The following is a 17,485-nucleotide window of genomic DNA, read 5'->3' as shown; positions in this document are numbered from 1 at the left end:
ATCAGCCCTTGGCTGTCCAAATAAATTATATATCTGATCTCTCAGAACACCTTCCAATAATTTACCTACTACTGACGTCAGGCTCACTGGCCTGTAATTACCCGGTTTACTTTTGGAGCATTTTTTAGACAATAGAACAACATGAGCTACCCTCCAATCCTCCGGCACCTCATCCGTGGCTAAGGGCATTTTAAATATTTAAATATAGTGCTCATTTAGAGAGCCTGTGCAGACACAATGGGCCTAATGGCATCCTTCTGTGCCGTAATGATTCTGTGAGAGAGGGGTAGCGAGGTTTAGGGAGGGAACTTGAGAACTGAGGGCCTAGAGGCAGCTGAAGGCATAGCTGACAATACTGGAGCGGGAATGCAGAGACCTTGGACAGCTATAGGGCAGGCAAATGTTACAGAAATAGGGGTGAGGCTACAGAGGGATTTGAAAATAGAGGCGTTGCCAGACCGGGAGCTAATGCAGCCAAGCGAGCACATGGGTGATGGCTGAATGGAACTTGGTGCGAATAAGGATGTGGGGAGCAGAGTTTAAGGTGAGATCCAGTTTATGAATAGTGCAGGGTGAGACAGAGCAAGGATATTGTTACAATAGTTGAGGCTTGTGCATGAACCCAAATCCTCCAGTATCACATAAGGAGATTTCCATTCCCCACATTTTACACTTCCACTTACCTCAGCATCAGCGAAAGGTATTTTGGTGTATCCTGTCCAAGTTGTGCAGTGTCACCATCAAAATCCTTAGGCAGTTACTAGTTTGTCTCATGGTCACTAAATGTCTCTACACTGCTTCATAAATACTATGGTACTGACCATAAACCCATGTTATGTTTGAAAACAATATCAGTGGTCACAAGACTTTTGTTGATGCAAATTAGCCTTTCACCTGTGTTCAATGTGTTCATCACTTATCCCAAAAATATTTATGAAATAAATAGAATTGTGTTTCTCTAAACGATGTTTAGAATTGTTTGAGAATGAGCAACCAGGCAGTAATCCAACCATATATGCCCCAGCTCCAGTACTTGGCTGAATTACTAACTTGCAACTCATTCCCAGTTATCTGTTATCCCCTACAGGATTCCCAACATTTGGCTGGGTGTATCCCTGGAGCTTTCATCACATCACTGTGACCCGATGAGCTGAATGGCCTCCTGTGCCACAATGTCTCATTGATGACCACCCGCCTCCTACATTCCTGCCATTAGTCACCCATAAGTTCCACCGCCTTCCCACACCAATTGGAAACTGAACACCTATCATTACCAAATTTAATAATTCTCCCCATGTCTAATTTTTTTAGGTCTAAGAAGAAAATGTTGAGATTTTATTTAACAGCTTTTTAAATGCCCATATGGTTTCCACCAGCACCCCTCCCAACACCAATCAGGTTTGCTTGCAGCTGTGTCCTGGAGATTGATATTTAATTGCTGGAGTCTTCAGGGCAATCCTGGAGGATTGGCACACCTAATCTTATGACAATGAATTTGTGAAACATGCTGCAGATATCTAGTACCAGGAACTCTGTGCTACAATTGCCCTTATATTTCTGTTCAAACTTGGCAACCCAAGATGGGCAGCCACTTTGCCCTAGAAATGGCCAGCTCACGATTAAAGGCAGGTCCCAAGATACTCAAACTGACCACCACTTCTTGTTTGGCTTTAACAGGACTTTCCTGGCTGTAAGTGTGTGAGATAACACAGCTGATACAAAAAGGAAAATGAGTCTGGACCACAATGTGCCTTCCTCCCCTCCAGCCTGGCTAAGGAGGTTTCAAAACCCAATTTGTCTCTCCTTTCCTCTCCTGTGAACACTGATTTCTGTTAAGCATCATTTGTCCTCCTATATCCCGTCCATGTATCCAGTCCTCATTAGTGAGCCCATGCAGTGAATATCTGAACATGGGAGATGTCACAACCATGATAATGCTGGCCTCATCCATTGTTCACACACACACACACTTTTCCATGTTGCTGTAACTGGCATCAGGAGTGACAGTCCAGCCTGATTATTTTTCTTTCCCCCACTCCAGTGGCCTGAAGGACAATTGTAGCATCTATACTGCCTCCCAACTGAGATTGGTTTACTCAGCACACATTGAAACAAGCCCTTCTGCTCAATTGCCCAATGTCTGTATGAAGTGAATAATAGGGGTCGCTGCAGGAATTAATTTTTGCTCCATCAATGAGTATCTTGCTTCCATAGTGGTGTCAGCTTGGCACTGTTTGCAGCCACTGAGCCAGAAGGTCATGCATTCAAGTCCCACTCCAGAGATTGGAACACAAAGTCTAGGCTGAGGCTCCAGTGCAGTACTGAGGGAGTGCTGCACTGTCGGAGGTGCTGTCTTTTAAATGAGCTGTTAAATCCCATCTGCCCATCAGGTGGGTGCAGAAATTCCCACAGCACTATTCCAAACAGATCAGGGGAGATTTTCCTGGTGTCCAACCCAATATTTATTCCTCAACCAACACCACTAAATAAACCAACTGTGCAACCACGATCTCATTGCTGTTTGTGAGCTATTGCTGTGTGCAAATTGGTTACGGCGTTCCCAAAATTACAACAGTGACTACACTTGGAAAAAGTACTTTGCTGGCTGTAAATCACTTTGAGACATCCTTAGAACTTTCTTATAATGAAAATGTTCAGTTCAGGGAATGGTATAAGCTATATCTGACAAGGAGGATAAGAAAAGACCTTGATACTCAACCCCTATCCAGTTGGTCGCACAAGTCACACAGTTGACCCATCTCTTCACCTCCCTTTCTTCCAGGAGAGACACGAGACCCAAGCCTTTCAAATCATGGCCGGGGCGGGGGGAGTCATAGGGTTCAACTCCCCACCATCTGAGGTAGTGGATTTCCCTCCACGATGGGACTTCAGAAGGTAACTAGTTTACCAACAAAACTATACCCGCACCACTTCAAATTCAATGAATGCAACCAATTAATTTGCAGTCATAGTTTTTTTACTTATGTACAAGTAACAGTTCAAAGTGGTCATTAAAATTTAAATACATATTGATAAAGATATCTATAAAAACACAGAATATTTTAATAGATATTGTGACCATTATGCAGACATCACAGGCAGTGTGCAAATGTTTTCAGTTTTGTCACAAGTTAAGTGGTTATGGCAAGACATCCAGTGAACACTCAGGCTTCAACACAACAGTCTTTTTGAGAGGTCACTGCACAGGACAGTTGAGTGACAATCAAATATATGAATCTAGAGCACATATTCTACAGGACAATGCGTGGCAGATGGAGGGATGCAGAGTATTGGCAGTGAGAATGAAGCTGGTAGTCCCACACAGGCTACACATGGTGACATTATGGTGCTAACCAACCTCTGACATTCAACTGAGACACTCAACATGTGACGATCTGGTCATGATCGTAGCAGATTTTCATCCTGATTGAAAAACCTTGGTGCTTCTGAATCTTTGAAAGTGTCAGCCGTGGCTCAGTGCACAGCACTCTTGCTTCCTAAGTCATCAGTTCAAGTCCAGAGACTGGAATGCAAGATTTAAGCTGCCACTCCCAATGCCGCACTGGGGGAGTGCCACACTTTCAGAGGTTCCATCCTTCAGTTGAAATGTTAAACTGAAGGCCCGCCTGCCCTTTGTGGCCACAGATCTAATAGCATTATTTGAAGAAGAGAGGTGAGCTCTCCCTGGTGTTCTGGCTAATATCTATCAACGAACATTAAGATTACCTGATCATTATCACATTGTTGAATGTGGGATCTACCTGTGCATAAATTGGTTGCTCTGTTTCCCATTATAAGCGACTGCAATTCTAAAAAGAAACCTAGTTGGTTGGAACATCCTGAGGTCATCAAGGGTGCGATACAAATGCAAGTTTTTTTCCTTTACTCCCCCAACTTTGTTAAGTTTTCTGGATCAACATTTCTTAATAATCAACCACCATCTACCGCAGCTATCTCTCCTCTTCCTCAAGGTCAGATCTGGAACATGGGAAAGAGCTGGCTCAAATTTACACATTAACCTGGTGAGTGCTGACTATTTGACAGTGGGGCAATCACAATGGGGCCTTACCCTGTGTTCAGTATATAACCTGCCTTCACCGTCCAATCTGGGTCATTGGATTAGTAATTGGGGGCAGGAACCCGAGGCTAGTTTGCACCCTCCACGGTTTGGGGCACATTGAAACCAATTGTAACATCCACATGTACTGCCTCAGTGGAGATCAGTTAATCCAACACAGGATGAGGCATTGAACCCAGACATTTCGCACAGGGTGTTAACCCATGGAGCTACTCAAGCAGTTCCCGAGGCACCGAAAACTACAAAACAACTTGCATTTATGTAGCACCTTTAACATGTAAAACTTCCCAAGGTTTATCATAGCATGAGCTACATAAACAAATATTAGATCAGGTGACCAAAAGCTTGGTCAAAGAGGTAGGTTTTAAGGGGTGTCTTAAAGGAAGAGGAAGAGAGAGAGAGAGACAGACAAGCTCAGGGAGGGAACTGCAGAGATTAGAGCCTCGGCAGCTGAAGGCATGGCCGCCAATGGTGGGACTACTAAAATTGGAGATGCTCAAGAGGCCAGAAGTTGAGAAATGTAGAGATCTCAGAGGCTTATAGGTTGGAAGAGGTTACAGCGGTAGGGAAGGATGAGGTCATGGACCTCATGAAACAATAATTCATGCAAACAAAGAGATTGGGAGACATGGCAAAGCCCTTTCTGGAAGGAAGGAAGCTGATAAGGATGAAGTCGGAGGGTCACACATCAATGGAGGCCTGGCGAATTTGAATAGATGGCCACCTATAGTGTGGACTGGAATTGCTGGGACAATGACCAGGCAATTTAAAGAGAGCATTTAAATTAACATGAGTGTGCACAAAACAAAGATCTGTTCAATTATAAATTTATTGAGGATTGATAAATAAACAGGCTAAGCTTCACAACACCATTTACTACTTTCAGTTTCTAGACATTTCAGTAAAGGTCTGGTTAATATTCTAGGCCTTTTGTCCAAAAGAATACCACATCTTGAACAATATTTTACACCCATTTGACCAGGTACAGTGGTTTGATATATCAGGCATCTGAGAACAAAGACAGCTTAAGCTTTACCTGGCCGAACTCAAGCTTTGAAACTTGTCTCTCAGGTTCTTCACCAGGCCTTGTTGGCCCAGGTCTGTCCTCCTGCTGAGCTGGCTCATTTCCTTCCTTGGTTCTGACTGCCATTTGGTTGAGGAGACCTCCTTCTCAGCTCCCTTGGAACTGTGGAGCTTGGCCATTGGGTTGGCAGTCCCTGGCCTCCAGCTCTTACCCTCACTCTCTTGCCTCATCTTATACTCCTCTGACTCTTGATAGGCCCTGCACCTTTCTACGACAGCCCTAATGGAGATCTTCTCGTGCGATGTCGGAGACCTGATTTGGATGTAGCCCTCACCACCACTGCTGCTGTCTTTGGCGGTCTGATCGTTCCTATGACTGCTCAAACCATCCCTGTCCCATGGCAAGTTCTCCACGATGATGACTTTCTGATGGTCTTGCAGGGTGAGCTCTGAAGAAATGCACTGGGTGCTTTCAGCATCTTTAGTAAAGTGGCAGTGCTTGCAATCTGAACAGGAACTTAGTTCAGCGCATCTACAGTCTGATGAAGCAGTCCTCGAGCACGACACATGGTTTCTGAAGGAACTCTCGGGGGCTGCCTGCCGAAGGTAGTGGATGGAAGAGTCAGAATGCAACTGTTTCCTTGCCCCAGCTCCGGAAGCTTCATTAGACACCTGAACCTTTGCACTGGATGGTTTAGATCTGTCCTCTTGTTCCGGAGAACTGAAATGGGACATTCTACCTTCCATCATTCCATTTGGCATGGACATGCTCTTGGCAACTCGGCCCAGTTTTGAGTGGGTGCCTTCTGTCAGCCTCAAGAGGTTTTCTCCGGCTGCCCTCTGTGTCAAATTTTTCGCAAACTGACCATCCCCCGAGGCATACTTGGAGCGGAGCTCCCGAACATCAGGCCATAGGAAAGTTTCCATTTCAGTAGGACTCAGGGGGCTCCTGGAATGGGACCTCACTGGAGATGCTAAATTTGGACTGATGACAGAACGTCTAGGGGAAGAGATCCTAGGGGAAGGTGGAAGGACTGCTTGCAAATCCTTACTTGGAGATGGAGTGCTGGGTTCCTCCATCAATGGCGCCAAAAACACCTGTTCTTGAATAATGACATGCTCATAGGAAGGCAAAGACAGTGTCATCTTTGGCTTATCAGCTGGAGGTTAAAGAGAAACAAATATTTAAAAAAAGGAACAATTCTTGGTCACTAACAACTGCATATACAGAGATTTTAAAAATTCCAACCTTCTAAGTTCAACTGCTTGGAAGAGGCACAGAGGAGATTTACTGGAATGGTACCTACAAGGAGGGATTTCAAATTTGTGGAGAGACTCGAGAAGCTGGGTTTGTTCTCCTTTGTACAGCGAAGGTTTAGGGGAGATTTAATAGAGGTGTTCAACATTTTGAAAGGTCAATTAAGAAGAAGCTGTTTCTACAGGAAGGAGCGTTGATAACTGGAAGACAGGTTTAAGATACTTGGGAAAAGAAACAGAAGGGGAGTTGAGGAGGGTAGGAAGTATCTGGTCATGTTCTGGTCAGGTTGGACTGATGAACCAGTTGGTGTTTTCCTGTCTTTTCTTTTTATTCATTCATGTGATGTAGGCTTCACTGGTTGGGCCAGCATTTTGTTGCCCATCCCTAGTTGCACTTGAGAAGGTAGTGATGAGCTGCCTGTCTGCCTGTTTGTATATGGACAAAATTATTCCATTACGAATGACTTACCTTGGCAGCTTGGTAAGGTTATGGCATGTACTTGTATGGAGTGGGATTAAACTGAATGTCATTACAACAACCAGCATAGACATCCCTGATGCCAAAATTGTGACCTTTGTCAAGTTATACTTGTATCTTTATTTAGTAATGGAACAATACTCTTGATATATCAAAACCCAAAGGCAATTTGGTGAAGTACACCACTGCACCTTATTTATGGAGCTCAGGACTCGCCTTCTAATTATTTCATGAGGTGACACTGCTCGTCCCCCTCTTCCTGATCATGAGTTACTCTAACCATATACAATGAGACTAAATTCCTCCTGATGGGGCAATAACAATAATTTGCATTTGTAAAGCGCCTGTAGTTTAGTAAAATAGCTCAAGGCTCTTCATCAAACTAAATGTTGACACAGCCACATAAGGAGATATTAAGACAGATAGCCAAAAACTTGGTCAGAGAGGTAGGTTTTAAGGTGTGCCTCAAAGGTGGAGAGAGGGAGGTAGGGAGATGGTTTAGGGAGGGAGCTTAGTGCCTAGGCAGCTGAAGGCTTGGCCGCAAGAATTGGTGGAGCACAGAGATTTCAGAGGTCATTGCATATTCACCTGATGGATGAACATAAGCTCCCAAACTGTGAATATTAAGTTGGGTAACACTTGCTGTGAAGGAAAACTCATTAGAACAAGTGTATTTATTTTGCTTATTCCAGCGGTCTCCTGGCCATCCTGCTACCTCGCATCCTCCATAAACTTGAACTCAGCTGCCCAAACCCTAAGTGGCCCTCGTCTCATTCATCCTGTGCTCATTAGCTCCTAGTTCAGCAACACCTTAATTTTAAAATTCTCATCCTTGCATTCAAATCCCTCCATGGGCTCACTCCTCCTCATCTTTATACACTTCCGGCCCTACCACTCTCTGAGAATCTCTGTGCTCCTCCAACTCTTGCCTCTTGTCCTCCTCCAATTTACATCATTCTAGCATTGGCAGCCGTGTCTGGAATTCCATACCCAAACATATCCACTTCAAGACCTCTCATTCGACCTCAAAATCCACTTCACTGACCAAGCTTTTGGTGACCAGGACCAGGTCTAATTGCTCCTTATGCAGCTCAGTGTCGAAATTGTCTGAAAGCATCTTGGGATGTTTTACATTAAAGGCACTGTGTAAATGCAAGTTGTTGTTTATTAATAGAGATCCTATTGTAGTTGTTGAGCTGTTAGTAAAACAAGCAAATATGAAGTGCTCATAGACGATAGCAATGAAAATAATAAAAGTGCACTCACCATCAACAACTATTTCCTTCTTGTCTTCTTGAAAATTTGGCAACTTGGCCATTTCCTTTCCCCTTTCTTCTTCATCGTTCATCAACCCCTCCTCTAAGTGCTGCCCTCTCTTTTGAACTACTGGTCTGCTGTTCTTAATTCGCTGACTGTATATCCTTGCCAGTTGGTAGACCTTGGTCTTCACCTTCTCTGTCACCTCTCTCAGCAACTCTTCACTCTGAGCCCTCGATCCTGCCTGGGCTATGTGTGGTCTTGTGCTTTGAGCTAGATGGCCATGCCTCTTCCGAGGTAGGTTGGAACTGGTGCCTGGTGGTGCAGTTTTATTCTCTGCTTCTGAGCACTTGGGCAGTTGGACGCACAAAGGTCTTTGATACAATGGAGCAGATTTGTGAGCAGGCAACAATCCTTCAGCATGCTCACTGTCGCCGCTTTCTGATATATTATTTGGCCTTACTTGCAGTCCACTTTCATGAGCGAACCTTGCTGGAGAGGAAAGGGGTGACTCTTCCATTATGGCACTTAGATCACTGTCTTCCACAATAACCAATGGCTCGTTGAAATCCAGCCCAAAAATGATTCTGCCATTGCTGAGTTCTTTTATTTGGCATTGTTCCGTGTTCTCAACTTCCCTTTTCTTCAGCATCTCTGAGTTAGGCCTTAGGGCTGTCTCATGTTTCTGCTCTGCCCTTTTTGGAGGCTCTGCTGCAGTGTCGGACATGCTTTCCATCTCCTGCCAGATTTTAATCATGTCCACAGAAGGTCGGAATTCATCCTCCGCAATAGGGTCCTGGGAAATGATGCTGGTGTCCCTTGAAAAGTCCAAAGGCAGGCTTTCCTCCACATGATTATTAGACACTGGCTGTTGGGGCTCTGAAATCTGACCTGATCCTGAAGATGAGCGAGAACTTGTTTGGGTGATGGCATCTGGAAGATCAAGTAAAGTGCAAGTTGGTGGCCCATTACCATGGGCAACAGTGGCACTGGAAGCAGCAAACCGTCTCCTCAATGTGGCCTCTCTCAAATCCTCTTCCTTCTTTTGACTATTTAATTTGGAGATAGAGTTCCTGACCAAGCCTGCTGGGATGTAAGACAAGCTTTCTCGCCTTCTGATGCTGAAGTTGGCGTCTTCATGCTCTGCATTATCGTAGTAACTCTTAATCTTCTCAATGAGCAGGCGATCCCGCCTGGACAGCGTGGAGTCTCGTCTCCTCGGAATATTCCGATCCATCTCTGATGACCCGTCCTCCAAGCCACTGAAGTCAGGCTCCTCAAAGTGCTTCTCTGGGCTATTATTGACTTGAGAAACACTCACTTTGCAGTTAGCGTTCGTGTCAAACGTGCCACTATTCCGCAGCACTTTGTCGCCATTCTCGAGGCTACTTTGTCTGCTCGTTGCCTTTGGTGTTGGACAGCCGTACGACCTGCTGTCATCTGCTGCCAAACTATTGCGCCTTGATCTGCTATTCATGAAGTGACCTGCAATGAGGCTAGCCTGCCCCAGCACTGATGGCGGAAGAATGCTCGGTGAATCTCGATCTTGCTCTTCTTCATCTGTTGACTCTTCGCTGCTGAAGTGTTTCGGTTCCTCATCCGCTTCGTTGAACGAGTCTGTGGCAGACTCCACGGCCCCCTGCCCGGGATCACTCCCTTCAACATCAATGTCCTCCGAGGCTTCATCAGGCTCTTTGGCTTCCTCTGGGCTGTGTGCAGTCTCGGAGTCGGACTGGATCTCCTCAAGGGCAGACTGGCAGGCTTCAGTGACCAGCTGTTGAACTGATATCGGTTCCACATCAGGAGCAAGCTGAGGATTACAAGAATATGGAGACAGTGATCAGGGCAACAAAAGTATATATAAATAACGGGACCCTTGCCCCCTCTGAAGATAGTGAATAGTACTGGCAGGTACAGGTAAATTCACCCCTGTTTGCTATGCAGTGCTCAAAGGGAAGTGTGGTTTGGAGATGGGGCTGCAAGACCAGTGTTGCTCCTCCTATCCCACATTCCCTTTGCACAGTGGATGAGCCCATTCACATTAGTCTTCAGGAGTCTGCAGAGGCCTACACAACGAATAAAGATCAGAAATTTAGTAAGCACCACCTGCCGTGGCCAGATAAATACACATCAGTCTGGGATTAAGGTTTAGTCTCAATGAGCACCTAATGTTGTCTGACAGGTAAATTTATGACACAGATTGGGTCATTGGGCTATGGCCAATGAACTCCTGCCTTTAGCATTGACTGAGCCATGTATACCAGCCTAGAAATCGCAGATTAATTGAAGTTGTCTAGGTTGATGAATGATGGATGAAAGACCAGATTATGGGACTTTCATTTCATTATTAGGTGAAATGAATGGATTTTTTCAGGCTGTTTATGATCTAAGCTCCAACTTTCAAGCTGTCCACATCATCCTTGCTGCTTTTCCATTTCATCTGGTCTCCTGAAAGTGTGGGCTCTGGAATTGGGAAGAGAGAGCGAGGTGTACAGGATGTGGTGAAGTGAAGTGGAATGAGACAGTTGCGAGGAGGGCTAGAATGCAAGTAGCAAGCAGAGGGATAGAATGGGACATGACACAGTAGAAGTCCAATGGGATGCATGAAAAGAGGCAGAACAGGAGCAAGTGGTTCAGGCAGAAGTGGTACATTGGAAGGTGTGAAGAGAGGGAGAATAGAATGCGTAATGAGGGAGAAAAAATGGGACCAGTGTCAAGAGAAGTGGAATGGGATACATTAGAGTAGAAGGGCAATGTGAACTGTTAGAGCAGAGATAGATTGGGACCAGTGAGAGGTGAAGGTGAAATGGGACCTTCAAGGCGAGGGAGAATGGGATCAGTGGGAAGAGAGCAATGTTCGCTCCAAGATGGTGCATGTGCAGCAGTCTAGAGTGTACCACGTGTGAAAATAATCAGGCCTTGCACAACTTTGTGAAAGTTCTGTGACTTTTCAAATACAATCTTCTCATGGAGAAGAAAGTGGCGCTCAGAGGAGTTTTCAGCCCACCCATCTCAAAGACAATTTAGAGGAACACTGATCATCAACCAGAGGACACAGATTTAAGATAATTTGCAAAAGGACCTGCAACGAGCCAAGGGGAACTTTTCTTACGCGGCAAGTTGTAATGATCTGGAATGCACTGCCTGAAGGGGCAGTGGAAACAGATTCAAAAGGGAATTGGATAAATACTTGAAGGGGAAAAATTTACAGGGCTACAGTGAAAGAGCAGAGAAGTGGAGCTAATTGGATCACTCTTTCAAGGAGTGGCACAGGCAGGATAGGCCAAGTAGCCTCATTCTCCACCGTATCATATTATAGCTCTCTGATTCCATCTCAGAGTGTTGCTCAGTTGAAGGAGATTAGAGAGACACTGCGCGAACCTAAAACTTGTTCCAAAGGTTGGAGTTTCTCTGAAAGTAGAAGCATCTCCTGCCATTTAACCTATCCAGGACCAAGTGTAACCTCTTTATTAGTTTAATTACCTCAATCATATTACCTTCAAATTGAATGAAATGCCAACTCTCTTAAGTTTGTCCTAAGAACTAGGCCTCATTAATGTAGGCCTTAATTGAGTGACTCCTCCAAACTTTTCCCAGGGTTTCAATATACCTTATTATGTGACGGAACCAAAATGGGTCATAGCTTCTAGACGCAGCATGAACAAGGACTCAGACATGGAAGTTATTATACTTCTTGTTTTACATTCAATTGTCCTGGCAGCACATTCCCATGACCCTACTTAACTCAGTTCCTACAGCAAGAGACTCAATTTCAAGATCGCGCTTTCGGGCCACTCGTTGGACACTTATATGCCTCAGCTATTTATAATCTTTATTAATTACTTAGATGAAGAGTCAGAGAGTAATGCATCTACATTTGCTGACGATAGGAAGCTAGGTGGACATGTAAGCTGTGAGGGGGATACAGGGAGAATGCAAAGAGATATAGACAAGATGGCAGCTAGAGTATATTGTGGAGAAGTGTGAAGTTATTCAATTTAGTTGTAAGAATAGAAAAGCAGAATTTTTAAAAAAGTCGTGAAGCTTGTAAATGTTGATGTTCAGAGGGACTGGGTGTACTCATACAAGGAACACAAAAAGTTAGTATGCAAGTAAGGCAAGCAAATAGGAAATCAAATGGTATGTGGGCCTTTATTGCAAGGGGATTGGAGTACAAGATTAAAGAAGTTTTGCTACAATTGTACAGGGCTTTGGCAAGACCACACGTGGAATATTGCATGCAATTTTGGTCTCAATATCTAAGGAAGGATATACTTGAATTGGAGACAGTTCAGCGAAGGTTCACTAATTTGGTCCCCAGGATGATAGGGTTGTCCCACGATGAGTGGCTGAGTAAATTGTGTCTATATTCTCTGGAGTTTAGAAGAATGAGAGGTGATCTCATTGAAGCATACAAGATTCTGAAGGGGTTTGACAGGATTGATACTGAGATATTGTTTCCCCTGGCTTGAGAATCTAGAATAGGGGGCGTAGTTTCAGGACAAGGGGCCGATCATTTAGGACTGAGATGAGGAGAAATTTCTTCACTCAAAGGGCTGTGAATCTTTGACTTGCTCTACCCCAGAGGGTTGTGAAGGTACCTTCATTGAATATATCTAAGGTTGAGTTAGGCAGATTTTTGGTCGCTCAGAGAATTAAGGGATATGGGAACTGGGCGGAAAAGTGGACTTGAAGCCTCAGATCAGCCATCATCATACTGAATAGCTGAGCAGGCTTGACCAGCCATATGGTCTTCGTCTGCTCCTATCTTTTATGTTCTTATGTACCCTCCTTCGCATTAAACCATTAACATTCGTAACGGACTTTCAAGGAATCATATTTGTGCTCTAAACATCAGGTCGTCTCTTAAGTAAGCGTCTCTGCATGGTGTATACCCGCGTCGAAATGCCCTAATCCAAGTGCATCATTCTACATTTGTCTACCTTAAAATATATCTGCGAGATACCCATCCATTTCCCTCTCTTTACCTATATCCACACTCGATGCATATCAGGGTTACAGTTGTCAAGCATCACATTTCTGCCAATCCAGCTTCTTTGGAAGTATTGGACTTATAATCCAAAGCCCTGAACTAACAATCCAGAAAACATGAGTTCAATTCCCACCACAGAAGTTTGGGAATTTAAATGCAATTAAAAAACACATGGAATCTTTTTCAGAAGTTGATATCAATAAAAGTGACCATGAGTCTGTTGGATTGTTGCAAACACCCAAATTGTTCACTGGTGCCCCCTTAGGAAAGTGAACCTGCTATCATTGCCCGGACTGGCTGGTGTATGACTCCAGTCCTATAACCAACACGGTTGACTCTTAACTGCCCACTGAGGTGACCTAGCAAGCCCCTCAGTTCTCTGGAGCTAATTCAAGAAGAAGATCTACCACCACCTTCTTGAGGCAATGAAGGTTAGACAACAAATGCCAGCTTTGCAGGCGATGCCTACAAACTGCGAATGAACGATAAAATAAGGCCCAGTTTTATCACTGAGCCATTTACTTGAGTGAAGGAAAGGAGCATCCGTCAATACAACCCTCTCATTCTTAAACCTTTTTGTTCTCAGTGATAACCATGGTGTTGGGGTATTGCCAATCTCCTGTTTCTATGTACCATGTTTGCTGACGGTACTAAGTTGGTGGCAGAGTAAATAGTGTGTGGAAGGGAACAAAAAGTTCTGAAGGGACATTGATGGATTAAGTGAGTGGGGAAAAACGTGGCAGCTGGAGTTCAATGTGAGCAAGTGAGAGCTTCAGTCCTAAGAAAGGTAGGTCAGGGTATTTTGTGAATTATGAGCAGCAGTGAACTGTGGAGGACTAGAACAATTTAGGGGCTGTGTACAGCAGTCACTAATAGCTAGCTGACAGGTACAAAAACATAATCGAAAAGGATAATGGATGTTGCCTTTAATCAAGGATGATGGATACAAAGGGGTGCAGGTTATATTACAGCTGCATAAAGCCCTGGTTAGACCCCGTCATTCAGCTCTGGGCACTGCAATTTAATAAGGCTATAACGGCCTTGGAGAGGCAGCAGCACAGATTCACCAGAAGGATACTGGGGCTAAATGGATTATAGTGTGAAGATTGCATTGACTAGGCTTGTATTGCCTGGAGTATTGCAGATTAAGGAGTGGACTAATTGAGGTGTTTAAGATGATTAAAGGATTTTATAGGTTAGATAGAAACAAACTAAGTCCTCTGGCAGAAGAGTCCAGTGCAAGGCAGCAGAACATTAATGTTAGATCTAGGCCATTCAGGGCTGATGTCAGGAAGTGCCCTGTCGCATGGCCTAATGGATAAGGCATCTCCCTTCGGTGTATCAGGAGATTCACACAAAGAAAGGGCAGTGGAAATCTGGAACTCCCTCCCCCAAAAAACTATTGAGGCTAGGGGGTCAATTGAAAATTTTAGAACTGAGATTGATAAATTTGAGTTAGACAAGGCTATTAAGGGTTACAGGACTGAGTTGTATAAATGGAGTTACTAGACAGATCTGCCATGAACCTGCTGGATCTTGCAATAGGCTCAAGGGGCTGAAAGGCCTACACCTGTTCTTATGTGGTAATGTCAGCAGATGGTTGCCAAGTTCATATAGGTCTTATCTTTTTAACACTGGGGATCGTTGAATTAGCTAGTGTTCCTGATCAGTATCCACCGACCCACTGCCCACCACCCCCCCCCACCCCTGTTAAGTATTTAAGTGAACATCAAGCAAAGGCCAGGGTGGAAGCTGGCTGAGAGCTCCCCTTCTGATTCTCACTCTCTAGGCTCAGTTAAGAAATGGCTGTTTGAGGGAGGATCTGCTGCAGGCAACTGTTAATCATAACACTTGGTAGCACTTTCGCCTCTGAGTCAGAAGTTTGTGGGTTCGGGTCCACTCCAGAAACTTGAGCGTAAGTGTCTCCAGCTCGAGATCAAGATTTTCCGATCTTGAGGGGCAGTTGGATGCACTACGAAGCATCAGGGAGGATGAGAGTTTCCTGGATCATGTGTTCCAGGAGGTGGCCTTCCCTCAGACAGCAAGGGGTCAGGGTAGTAAGCGGCTGGCCATCCGGAAGAGGCAGGAAATGCAGGAGGCTTCAGGGTGTGCACTACTCTTAAACAAATAATCAATATCAATGCTGGGAGGAGTGACAATATCCTGAAGGAGGGCAGCACAGACCATGGCACAAGTGGGCAAGGGACTGCAGAGGAGGGAACAGCAAAGAATAGAAATGCAGTTGTTATAGGAGATTCCATAGTCAGGTGGACAGGCAGGCATTTCTGTAATGTCAATGTGAGTCCAGCATGATCTATTGCCTTCCCAGTGCCAGGGTAAAGGACATCACAGAGCGGGTGCAGAATATTCTGTAAGGGGAAGGGAGTGAACTAGAAGATGTGATACACGTTGCTACCAACGACATAGAGAGGGCAGATATTGAGGTCCTACAGTCAGGTTTTAAGAGCTAGGGTGAAGTTGAAAAATAGGACCTTGAAGGTATTAATCTCTGCATTACTCCCAGTGCCATGTGCTGACCAGAGTAGAAACAGAAAGATAAGGAGGATAAATGTGTGGTTTGAAGCTAGGTTCTTTGGGTGCTGGGACCAGTTCTGGGTCAGGAGGCACCTATTCAAATGGGACAGGTTGTACCTCAATAAGACTGGGACCAATGTCCTCCCGGGGAGATTCACTAGTGTAGTTGGGGAGGTTTTAAACTACATTGGCAGGGGGATGGGCACCAGCATATAGGTGAATAAATTGCAGAAAGTGAGTACGTTGGACAGTATTAGAGAAGGGAGTAACTCCATATTAGAAAGTGGTGGGCCAAGGAGGACTACAGGAAATACAAAGACAATTATGAAGGATGTATGTAAAGACACAAGTGTGAATAAGACTGGTGAACCACAAAGACAAACAGCCATGTGGGAATATAATGTAATGGCAATAACAGAAACAGGGATTAAAATGGTGAAAACTGGACGCTTAATATACAAGGGTATAAAATATTCAGAATGTGAAGTCGAGGTTACAATCAGATCAGCCATCATCTTATTGAATGGCAGATCAAGCTCAAGGGGCTGAGTGGCCTACTCCTGCTCCTAGTTCCTATGTTCATATGTATGTTCTTATGTTCACATGCAAATGACATAAATCTAGGCTGACTCTCCCAGTGCAGTAGTGAGGGAGCGCTGCATTTTGGATGAGGTATTAAACCATCAGCCCTCTCAGGTAGATATAAAAGATCCCATGGCACCATTCAAAGAAGGGTGTCCTGGCTGATGTTTATCCCCAGTCAACATCACTAAAACAGGTTATCTGCTCATTGGCATATTACCATTTCTGGGATCGTGCTGTGCACAAATTGACTGTCACGTTTTCTACATTACAACAGTGACTACGCTTTAAAGGTACTTAATTGACTGTGAAGCCCTGAAGTCATGAAAGGTGCGATCTAAAAGAAAAAGGAGGGTTTGCTTTTATAAGTTGGTCAGCTCTCCCCCACCACCGCCATTTACGCATCCTCCTCTCCAGAGAGCATCACTTCATGAACAATGCCCAGGGGCATCAGGGACCTTGCAGTTACTTGGCCAGCTGGTTGTTTTTGAAGACCCAGCCGCTTCAGTATTGGCCAGCTATTTGATCCTGGGAGTAGCATCACCTGTGAATGATAGACCACTGGAGCCTTGTCTTTACACAGCTACAAGCTTTTATTTATAGAGTCACACATTGAAAATCATGTACTTCCATGCAACAATCCCTACATATTATATATATGAGCTCAAAGGTTAGTCCCCAATTAATATCCAATTGATATACAATTATCACAAGTTCTTCCTTTTTAAGCAGTGGAGTTGATGGTTTTTGCTCCAGTTTAATGTACTTACCTCTTCGGAGGCACTGGTGTCGATGTCCCAGCCCCTGCGCTTCTCTGCATTTCCAGAGGGCTGGCTGTTTTGCCGCTTGCACCCTTTGACTTCCTGTAGCTCGACAGGATCTTCAGTCTAGTGGAGCAAGACACTGTATGAGATGAGCAAGAGACTTTTATCTGAGTAATGATTCAAGGCAGTTGCTCTTCACTTCCTTCCACCCATCTCCAAACCCTCTCAGAAACCCAAACACTGGGTGAGCAGCCTCTCTAGCGAGTCTTAGTTCTGGGCCCCTTCCTATCACGTTGGTTGTGTCCCCGATTCATGCTGATGAGCAAAACCCAATAATTAGATTGTCCTGTTAAAAGCAGGTTAGAGGTTAACAGCTTTGGGTTAGCACCTTCAAACATGCAAAGGCTGATTGAATGAGATTCTAGCAGGATTACAAATGACTTGACTGGAGTAGGGGGTCGCATCATCTAGAAGTTAAATGTCTTTATAGATAATGCTTAGATCACATAATCTGCTGG

General features: G+C 44.6%; 2 protein-coding genes across 6 annotated transcripts in view; one reads left to right on the top strand and one right to left on the bottom strand.

The window, feature by feature from the left end:
* Positions 1 to 17,485, top strand: part of srp14 (signal recognition particle 14) — an 84,423-nt gene that overhangs the window by 12,629 nt on the left and 54,309 nt on the right. The window lies entirely within an intron of this gene.
* The window catches only part of LOC121292469 (pleckstrin homology domain-containing family G member 3), a 198,184-nt gene continuing 183,658 nt past the window's right edge, over positions 2,960 to 17,485 (bottom strand). For all 5 annotated transcript variants that reach the window (XM_041214442.1, XM_041214441.1, XM_041214444.1 and 2 more), the window contains 3 exons: positions 16,974 to 17,090; positions 8,103 to 9,903; positions 2,960 to 6,261 (listed from right to left, as the gene is read on the bottom strand). In XM_041214442.1, the coding sequence (XP_041070376.1) occupies positions 5,111 to 6,261; positions 8,103 to 9,903; positions 16,974 to 17,090 (3,069 nt within the window). In that variant the 3' untranslated portion in view covers positions 2,960 to 5,110. The remainder of the gene's footprint in view (positions 6,262 to 8,102; positions 9,904 to 16,973; positions 17,091 to 17,485) is intronic.

This window comes from Carcharodon carcharias, chromosome 20 (assembly GCF_017639515.1).
Source record: "Carcharodon carcharias isolate sCarCar2 chromosome 20, sCarCar2.pri, whole genome shotgun sequence".
NCBI classification, from domain to species: Eukaryota; Metazoa; Chordata; class Chondrichthyes; order Lamniformes; family Lamnidae; genus Carcharodon; species Carcharodon carcharias.
The sequence above is the reverse complement of the archived record's forward strand: the minus strand, read 5'-3'. Positions and strand labels throughout refer to the sequence as shown.